Source organism: Saccostrea cucullata, unplaced genomic scaffold (genome assembly GCF_032062105.1).
Source record: "Saccostrea cucullata isolate Sc308-1 unplaced genomic scaffold, CSIRO_AGI_Scuc_v1 ctg1429, whole genome shotgun sequence".
Taxonomy (NCBI): Eukaryota; Metazoa; Mollusca; class Bivalvia; order Ostreida; family Ostreidae; genus Saccostrea; species Saccostrea cuccullata.
Window position 1 is genome coordinate 41741 of NW_026930191.1, and position 10200 is coordinate 51940.

Here is a 10200-nt window from a genome sequence, read left to right on the forward strand (position 1 = left end):
TTAGTTCATTTCTTTCAATCAAGAATTTAAAAGTCCTCTACATCCGGTTAAATTCTACAGGTTTCTGATTCTGGTTAGACTATTGATCAGTTGTAATTGTTCCTTCAGCGACATCGACTTTACCAGAATAGCAGACATTTACATGCTTCAGGGAACAGGAGAGAATAAACAGACGTCAAGAGATTAAAGCATGTAAACACATTGTTGAGGTAAGATTTCATCATTTCCCTCAAAATTTACAAATATCTAGAAAGACTAAAATGGAGGGTTTTTTTTTCAGTTCTGCATCATAATTTTAATGCTGTAAACTCAAAAATCGATATATTTTTGCTAAGCGACAATCTGCAGGTAACTCATCCAGGTGCAATTCGTGATGCAGTTAGTCAGGAACAAATAGAGGAACTTGTAAACCGTATTTGCTTCTTCATTAGTTGATGTACATTAAAGAACTGCGAACGATAGTATTGTTCTCCCGCCTACCTCCAAGTCAATTTTCAAAAGTTAACATATTCGATGAATTTTTTTATATTTTTTATAGATAATTATATGGATTTTCATAAAACATTACTTATTAGGGAAAACAAAGAGAGATAACTCTAAATATTGGTAAAACTTGTGTTTTTCACTATAGAAATCAATGGAAAATGGAAAATATTTTTAAAACATCCCCCCCGTCACAAAAATTCCTTTTTACAGGTAATATGGAATAGTATTTCACAAATTCATACTAAAGCTTTTTGTGTGACACGGGGGGGGGGGGGGGGGGACATATCTTTATTGACAAAAAACGACAAAAATGCTTATTTTCCACCAATTTCAAAGCGATATACAACTGAAACATTATATTTTATTGAAATATTTATGTTTTATTTATTTGCCTAAAACATAAGAAAAGATATAAGGAACATTTAATCATATCCAAGACTATTTCAAAATACGGTGATGCTTGAAACTCCGATTTCAATGGAAAATATCGTCTGCCCCCTTTTTTCAAGAGCTGGAATTATGGATAATTTACTGTTTAGCGCTGGTATTAGGACGATTTATCAATTACCATTGAACTGTTCTTTGTATTAAACCAAGATTTTATGGCCAAATTGCTATTCATATTGAATTAATTGGTTCCAAAATGTAGGCGGGAATCGAGAGTTAACGTGCGTGTTTCTTTGCAAAAGTGACCTCGAGAAAGATTTTATATTTTTCAAGCAATCGTATTTTAAATATATGTATGAGTCTATGAAATTATGGAAATTGAAACATTTTCATGGGTTATCCTCAATAAATTTCAATAGATATGGGGAAGATCCAGACATTCATCATAGAATTAGAAAATCACCGAGGGGTTTACTTCCCGGGGCAAATTGTCCGAGGTGAAATAGTACTGGAGTTAAACGAGGCAGTCAAAATTAGAGGTAGGAAAATAAATCACATGATCACGGACAACATTGGGTGTTATTTTTAAAGCCCAGAATGATTTTTTTTTTATGTCAGAAGTGTTTATCATATTTAAGTCAAATTTCACTAAAATAGGTATAACGATTATTTTCCTACAAGTCAAAGACTTTAAAATATATCTTTTATCTATATTGTAAAATTTTCAGTATGCAGTTTATTTTTCAACATTTTATAATCTTTAATTTTATGATTTTTTTTTCTCATTACCAAACAGAAATAAGGATAACTTTTCAGGGAGAAGCGTACGTTGATTGGCCAAGTTCATCTAGTCCTTATGAAGAAACTTCCGGTCCAAAGAAAGGAGGTTTCCGGTTACCAACGGATGAGCACTTTTCTGCTTCTGAAGTATACTTTAACAGAACGATACCATTATTTGGAAAAGGTGTTGATGAGATTTAAGAGTAGAATAGATAAGCATGTATTAAAATATGGCAGTCAGTGTTGGACTGCCCAAAAAAATCTTTAACGCTTTTGAAGAAACAATTGCAGATGAAATAAAATTCGTGTTAATTTGAGCTTGCAGGGATACTAAAAAATCATAAGAGACAAGGTTGTGGTAAACAGAATGGCAGTTTCTGTTCAAATACAATATGGTTGCCATTTGTGTTTCCTGATATTTCCTGTTCAAAATTGGACACAAAATTATTCAATGTTAATATATATGTTTCAAGCCACTGGACAGAAATAATATATCTGAAATGTGACAAATTCTCCCATCCTAGTTCTGAGCTTTTTTCCTTTGTAGGGCGTGGTGAAGGTGACAGTAACACCCTCCCTATCGGACGCCATTCTTTCCCCTTTGACTTCGGTCTTCCGGATGTTCTTCCGTCGTCATTTGAGGGCCCCTGGGGCTACATACGGTACTTCATCAATGCCACCATAGACAGACCATGGAGTTTTAACATAAACTACAAGAGGCCGTTTTCTGTCATATCACCAGTGGATCTAAATACCCAAAAGAACGTAATGGTAAACATAACTTTTTGCAGCATTAGTTTGGCGAAATCTTTTGAGATTTATTGGTCCAGCAATGACACACGGTCTTGATCTCCAACAGATAACCATGTTTGGAATACTATTAAATTAAATAAGCAATTTCAAATGGTATCAACATCCTGTAATTCTACAATTCCTTCGCAAGTAAAACTAGAATGTATAGAATGTTTCAATTTATTTTTTTAAAATCATGTACAGATTTATTAAAACTATATTCCATGTAAACAATGCAATATTTAGTAGACATTCGGTTTAGTACAATAAATCGTAATCATGTAACTAAATTTTAAGAGACAAAAGACCTAATATTTCCCAAAGCTCTTGATTTGGTCATTCACCCTCATAAACTTTATTTACCACACATTCAAAGAACAATCAGGAAATCCCTTGATTTTCCCCAGACAGCATTGTTTATAATAGAACCATTGCACTATACCAACCAGACTGACGTAGAAGTGTTCATTTAACCAAAGCCCGTATACTTGTTTTTGACAGTCTGATCAATAAAGGCAATAAAGTCTACTTTATGAATTTCCATTACGGCGTGAAGATGTAATTTTCCTTGCTAGAATTATAGCCCTTTTCACACGTTATTCAGACAGTACAAGAAATTAACTTCTCTGTAAAATTCCTTTCCTTTATTTTTTTTTTTTATATTTTATCTCCAACAGCATTCCACAAGTAACAGAGGGTCCAAGAGGATGTTCTGTCTTTGCTGTAAGTCGGGACCGATATCAGGGACCATTCATCTTGATAGGATTGGGTTTGTTCCTGGAGAAAGGATCGATATAAATGCCGAAATTCAAAATCTGTCCTCCTTTGAGTGTGATGTCTGGGCTATTTTGGAAATGGTAAAAGAATCCTATCGTAAAAGTAATCACTCTTCTATTGATTTCCGTGGGCAGCTGAGAGTTATCAAGTGACTGTGTAATACGTGGGAATATACTTGAAATTAACTTCTACGTTTGATTTCTGTCTTAAATTGTACTTGATTAAAAATTAATTAAGTTTTGGAGCAGTATTATTACTGTTTATACAACTATTGTTTTAAACTAGTTTTTCCCCATCTGGAACAGATTTAGGTGAACATGATTCAAAAACAATTTAATATGGAATATATTAAATGTCTTAAGTGTCTTTCAAAAGTATAAAAAAATTCTTTTTTCAAAAATTGTTTTTCAATGAATAAAAAACCGAAATTTTATTATTTTTCCAGAAGACGATATACTTCTCTAAAATATTCAAGGAACAATCTGTCACTAGCAGAATAAAAAATCCTCTCAAGCGAACACCCACAGAAGACAAGATTTCAGAGGTTTTAGTTTGCTTGCCCAAAAACCCGGCAAGAATGAAGACCTATAAAACACGTAAACTCAAAAAGGAGGTTACGAAAGTCATGCATTTAGGAGTTGGGGGCGGCGAAACACTTGTTTGGAAAGGAAGTGGCCTTGCTATCCCCCCAGTGCCTCCTTCCTTTCTGGAGGGTTGTAACATCATTGATATTCGATACTTTTTAAAGGTACTAAACTATTCCAGTCATTTTATATTTTAGCTGTAAAACATATGCCACGTAAAAATGTATAGTGTTAAATGGAAATCCACTCAGGAAATTAAATACCATTGTGTCAAAAAATTACTACATGCATAAATGTCAAATACGATCTTTATCATTTCAATATACTCTTCTTCAGATGATTGGATAATTCAGATATTATAAAGTTTATTCCACAGCATAATTTTTATTGTACGCTACACTAGAACTTTGAACGAGTACGTATTTCTTTACTAGCTATTTCTAGTTCTTTCATTTAATTCTACAGTTGATCATTAAAACCCTCGGCCCCTCGTCCAATTTAGAGATCCCCATCGAGGTGATCATTGGGACGGTGCCATTGCGCCCTCAGTTGGCGCTTCAGAACCACTGTGTCACCCTTCCCCCGTCAGCCCCGCCCATGCCAGTGCCTTCATTTGCCAATGACAGCCAACGTAAGTAAAAAATCTACTTAAGTCTTAGGTTAACTACAAAAGACAGATGATTTTTGTTAAGCAAATTGAAGTCTTTGAATATCTCCAAGTCTTAGGTCTTTTTTTTCCAAATAGAACAGGAAACAAAATTTTTATTCATGCAGAAACAAGATGAATGAGGCTCGATATACTAGTAATAACATAAACGATAAAGATTTGTCTCAACATTAACAATGTTCATTGTATGCATTTCGTCCTTTTTAGCACCTAGTTACTCAGAATGTGTCTTTGGACGTTATGACATATCGGACGAGGGAGATAATAAGCACACACAGGGGCAGCTGGAGTTCGCTCCCGTGTACACGTACTACAACAATGCTCACCCATCTAACATGGTGGAACCAAAGGTGTCCGTGTAATGGCGCAGAGACAAAGACTTTTAGCATTATATTGTGAAAAAAATTTTATTTTTGTATGAGAGATATAGATGATATAGATATTTATTATTTAATAAAACGCAATCAAGCTCTAAGGCATCATGATATGCTGAAATCCGCGAAAAAATAAAATTGGAAAATTGCTTCTTTTGGGATTTACTGCAAGACGCCATGTCTTCATTATGTATTATCAAGAGAATTGTTCATTGTATAAACTGAGCAGTACAGTTTATTGGATCATTATGACGGGGTTTATATTTCCGAGCCACACGAATGAGACATTCAGTGCATGAAATGTCATATTCCCTTTTAAGATCTGGTAAAAGAAAATCAAATCAATTGCAGAAAATAAACATCTTGTGGACGATTGCAATGATTTATTTTGCTTGAATTGCAAAGTTATCTATGCAAGCGCCTCTAATGTCAGCCACGAAATGGTTATATGTTGAAAATACATGTATAAAGCATACAAAATCTATCACTAGTTCGTATTTTCGCTGACACGGTCATAACAACTGCTAGGCCTTTGTGTTTATACTGAATTGACTACGGAATGTCCCGTCTTCCTTATCAATATTTTATACTTAGATGTGACCGATCAACAAGAGGTGTTTACTCCTCATAGGCACCTGATCCCATCTCTAGAATTTCCAGAGGTCCTTTTTGTCCCCCGCTTTCGCAAAATCAAGGGGACTTTAAATCTCATTTTTCTGATCGTCTGTCACGCCATATAAAGGGGCACATATGTGGGGTTTCGGTTAAGTACCATATGGGGTTTCAACTCCGAAGCCGTGATTTCTTGCGTTTTGAAAATATATGTGTAAAAATTCTTTGCTAATGAATTCTTTAGGTCCAAACGACATGCACACGGGTTGTAAGAATATATTACCTTCCAATTTGGTGCAATAGGCTGTTTGAAAGTATTGCGGATTGTGCTAACACTTCTGGACAGTTCAGTCAACTGGAAAAAGTTGTGGCGTTGCTGACATTCTTTGCTCTTTAATTTATAAAAACGGACGTTTAAAGCTTACCGAGTATTTTAACCCTTTCTCTACCGGCACATTTTAGGTGATTTTGGAGACCTTTTGATATGACATCATTAAATTATTTCCCACTTTTTTATTCAAGGAGAAAGCTAGGTGTATTGCATACCATTTTGTAGGGGAATTTCTTAGAGATGATATTTTATGACTATTCAGATACTCAACAACTGACCTTATTAGTAAAAATGGAGGTCAAAGGTCAATTAAGTGCAAAATTTTATGGAATTTTTCGATACTTTTTAATCTTCAAGCTAAATATTTACTATGATGTATGCTGAAATAGGAAATTTTGGATATTCTCTCAAAAGAGCATGATACTGTACTACATGAAACACATAAACTTTTTTTTCAATTCTGCATATAACTACTTAAAAGCGGTTGCTTAGCAACCCAGAATTTTTTAATTTTCGGGCAAGAATTTTCGTTTATTACTCATCCTACACACATTTATGCACCCCAGCACATATGAAAATTAGATATGAGGTCATAAAATTACAAGGGACGAACAGCAGATAAATTGTCTTAAAGTTTGACCTCATTAGAACTATTTTTAGGAAGTCAAAGGTCAAATAAGTGCAAAAGTTTCATCAATTTTTTTCAACACTTTTCAATATTCTTGCCATAATTTTACACAATGGATGCTGAAATGGAAAATTCTGAATATACTCTTGTAACGTGCGGGACCCGAGCGATCTACCTTGGGCCCGTACTTGGTTATGCCCAAGTCTTATGAGGACAATATGGAATGCAAAATATACAGATTATAAGAAATGCAATATATACAAATACGGACGACACTTGCCTAGTGTCAAGTTGAAGCAATATATACAAATACAAAGGACACTTGCCTAGTGTATAATTAAACAATAAAGAGATTCCTGCCACTTGGCTATATCAACGCCACTTGGCTATGCTATACGAACGACTGATTACCCACTTGGCTTGGCTAATCTCCAAAGCCACTTGTCTATACCGGCCACCTGGCAGTAGGGCCACAAGGTGTTCCTATCAACTTAGCTAAGCAGGCGCCACTTGGTCACCTCTAAGTCCTTTTGGCTTTCACAAATGCCACTTGGCTGTACACGTCTACTGCCTACACAACGTTTTCTCGACCTATGCTACAAGTATCTCCTCTTACTTGTAGACTACTTGGGCTATACTGTGAGCTTACAATTCTCAATCACTTCTCAGTCAGAGATTCGTCTTCGTCGACTTTTGAACGAAGTGTATAGACACCTAACCCACTGGCCATTTGCCTACTTATAAAATCTTAGCAGTAATACTTTTTAGTGGCTAATTATGCAGGAATACGTTTCCGAGCATACTTTGCTCATCTTAACCAAAGTTATGTTTTTGTTGTATTTTTATCTATATAATATCCTTTCTTGTAAAGTCATTTAATCAATAACTCGTTAATTACACTATTTACAATTATTTATTGATTAAAGCATTGAAACAAAAGGGAGATAACTCTAAGCCGTTTCACTCTCAAGAAGGGATCAGAACTGCAATATCCATGCATCATTTTAGTTCAAATATCTGTTTAATGACCTTTAAGTGATTGCTAAGCAACAACATTTTAAAGTTTTTGGCTATATACATGTTTGTTATTTCACATTCTGGACACATTCTAGACACTTTTTGTATATTTCATGATATTGTATGTAAGATATGGGCCATAAAGATGAAAGACCATTTTTGTATTAAAAATTGACCTTGAAACTCTTGTTCTTAAGGGGGTCAAGGTCATATCAGTACAGAATTTTGCTTTGAACTGTAAGTAAATATCAATTTCGAAATGCTTCAATCATGGATAAATCATCTAATAGTTGATGTAATAAAAATGGCGAATGACAAAATTTGCAAGCAAAGAATTCTGGTCTGCTTCTTACAAACCCCTAGCAAAACATGTATAGAATCTTTTTGTTAAACAAAAAAAATACATTCTCTTGATGCCATTAAAAATAATTTTTATTTTCATGGATTTAATCTAACAAGAAAAAATAACTAAATAATTTCATTACAAGATTTTTCTGGTATAACAGAGCTTAAGGGGTACAATAAAGACTTGACATGTTATCTTGGAGGGAAATAATAATAACAGATAGCATTGGCAATATTTAACGCAAAACTGTTTAGTCAATAAGTTGAAAATGTGACGTTTATATCCAAATATACAAATCAAGAAATATTGCAAGATGAATTCCAAATCAGACTGAAATCTTCAACAAAATGTTGAAGAGCACTTTTACTTTGTGTCCACCATTCCTTTATCAACTGTCATTTCTCTGTAAGACTGGAGGAAGTTCTTTGACTTAATTGTCCAAGACATTATTATTTGCTGTCATGTACAAGTGATCAGCTTCTATCCTGTAAAAGATTTAAGTATTTTGAAACAGATACATGTCATTGTGTATATGGATTTACATTTATAAATAAAATTAAGAATGCTACAATTACTACATTTATTTGATTTTCCTTTTAAAATTGTATTTACTATGTGATTCAAGTAGTTAAATGACATTGTTAAGTCAATGTATCAGGACTGATAATTCAACAACCTTGTAGTAAATCATGGTAAAATTACTGAACTAAAACAAATAGCATATTTGGCAATCTAACTAAAGCCAGACCTCTGTTTATGCTATCGCAACATATAAAAAAAACCTGGCAGTGGATGGAAGATCTAATTTTAATTAGATTGCTACGAAAGCCATGAAGGGACACATCAATTTTTCAAAAAAGTAAAAAATGAGATCTCGAATTAGACAATCCAATCCCACGGATTACTAATTTAAAATTGTTCCCTCGATTTATAATTCGAGATCTCGAATTACACAATCCGATCTTACGGATTACTAATTTGCCCCCTTAATTCATAATTTGAGATCTCGAATTACATACCGGTAATTCTTTCTCACAGATTAATAATTCGAGATCTTGATTTTTATAACGTCAGTCTTATGATTTTGGCAATCTGTGCTCTTGAATTTTATTACAATGTATATATGTACAGATACATCCAACCATTTTAATCAATTAGTGCGTTCTGTTTATTTTGTTTCAGCAACCGGTCGTTTCCAACCTCTTTCATAACTAATTCAACGTATATTTATTTTAGAAATATTATGATTACACAGGACCCATATTCACTTTTACTATTTAGGACTTTAATTATTCTAATATACATGTAACACAAAAACCTCTAAGATTTTTTGTTGTACAAATATCAGTATTAGCATATGGATTTTAAAATGTTCATGTATTTTTCTCATTTTGGACCCTAATATGTAATAAAAGGTAGGATGTAAAATACTACAATATTCTATTCTTTAAACATGTATTACCATATCCGATATGTACGGATAAATAATTTTAATGAAATCATGTGAAGGGTTTACATTCCGAGGAAACGAATTGTTTAAACTAAGAGAATAAATTATACAATCTGAGATAGCGGACTGTGTAATTTGAGGGAAGGAATTGATAATCTGTGAGAATGAATTGGCAATTTGTTATTACAAATTGTCAATCCGAGAGAACGGATTGTATAAATCAAGAACTCGGTTTACTTTTATAAATTTTTAAAAATTCTATGTCCCTTCATGGCTTTCATAGATTGCATACCTGCATGGCTGCCAATGTTGTAAAAAGAAAGGAGACAATTGACTGCAAATGTTACTTCAGGGCAAATTCCTGGGGCAAGGCTGTTCGTGAGCATGGGAGTGTTGATAAACCATCCAGTGAGTTTGACCACCCATGTATAGGAAAGTGTCTGAAAAATTGAGAAAATGGAAATTCTAACCACATACTTTACGCAGATTGGAAATACAACAGCAGTCTATAAAAACAGCTTGTTTCATATGTCGGCATTCATTCAAAAAGATATTACGTGTTTAAATAATGTGTTTGTATGAATAATCAAGCATCATAAGTACACTGTATTATGTGTTTCAAACACTTATTTTTCAAAATATAAATCAAATGTTTATAAACTTGTATGAATGCAATATCATGAGAATGACACAAATGAAATTTGACTTTATTTTTTTTAAATTTTAGAATATACAGAAATTTTCAATACCAAAACAAAAATTTACCTGTTAATTGGTGTCCTTACATATTAATTGTAGATTTCATAAGCACACGTAGTGTGTGCAATGGAATCCTAATTTCATGAATAACCTGAGATAAGATATGAAAGTGTTCTCTCCGCTTGACTCGCCGCTAGGTGACGTTATGAATAGCCATATAAAAAGTCTCCCTATAGAAATTTACTCATTCTTCGAATTGGTGAGGGAGTA

The 10200-nt window shown here is 33.5% G+C and overlaps 1 protein-coding gene across 1 annotated transcript; it reads left to right on the plus strand.

Annotated features, from left to right (window-relative positions):
- Nucleotides 1–158: 158 nt before the first annotated feature.
- LOC134283196 (arrestin domain-containing protein 3-like) lies at nt 159–4841 on the plus strand. The gene is made up of 8 exons (XM_062765645.1): nt 159–209; nt 1293–1412; nt 1670–1837; nt 2201–2424; nt 3123–3302; nt 3668–3970; nt 4272–4437; nt 4681–4841. The coding sequence occupies exons 2-8, from the start codon at nt 1295–1297 to the stop codon at nt 4833–4835; spliced, it is 1314 nt and encodes a 437-aa protein (XP_062621629.1). The 5' UTR covers nt 159–209; nt 1293–1294; the 3' UTR covers nt 4836–4841.
- The last annotated feature ends 5359 nt before the right edge of the window (nt 4842–10200 follow it).

Excerpts from the sequence above, each read along its gene's own strand:
- LOC134283196 (XM_062765645.1), top strand. The coding sequence starts at position 1,295 with ATGGGGAAGATCCAGACATTCATCATAGAATTAGAAAATCACCGAGGG. Across the intron at positions 1,413-1,669 it reads CGAGGCAGTCAAAATTAGAG|AAATAAGGATAACTTTTCAG; the intron begins GTAGGAAAATAA and ends ATTACCAAACAG. Across the intron at positions 3,971-4,271 it reads ATATTCGATACTTTTTAAAG|TTGATCATTAAAACCCTCGG; the intron begins GTACTAAACTAT and ends TTAATTCTACAG.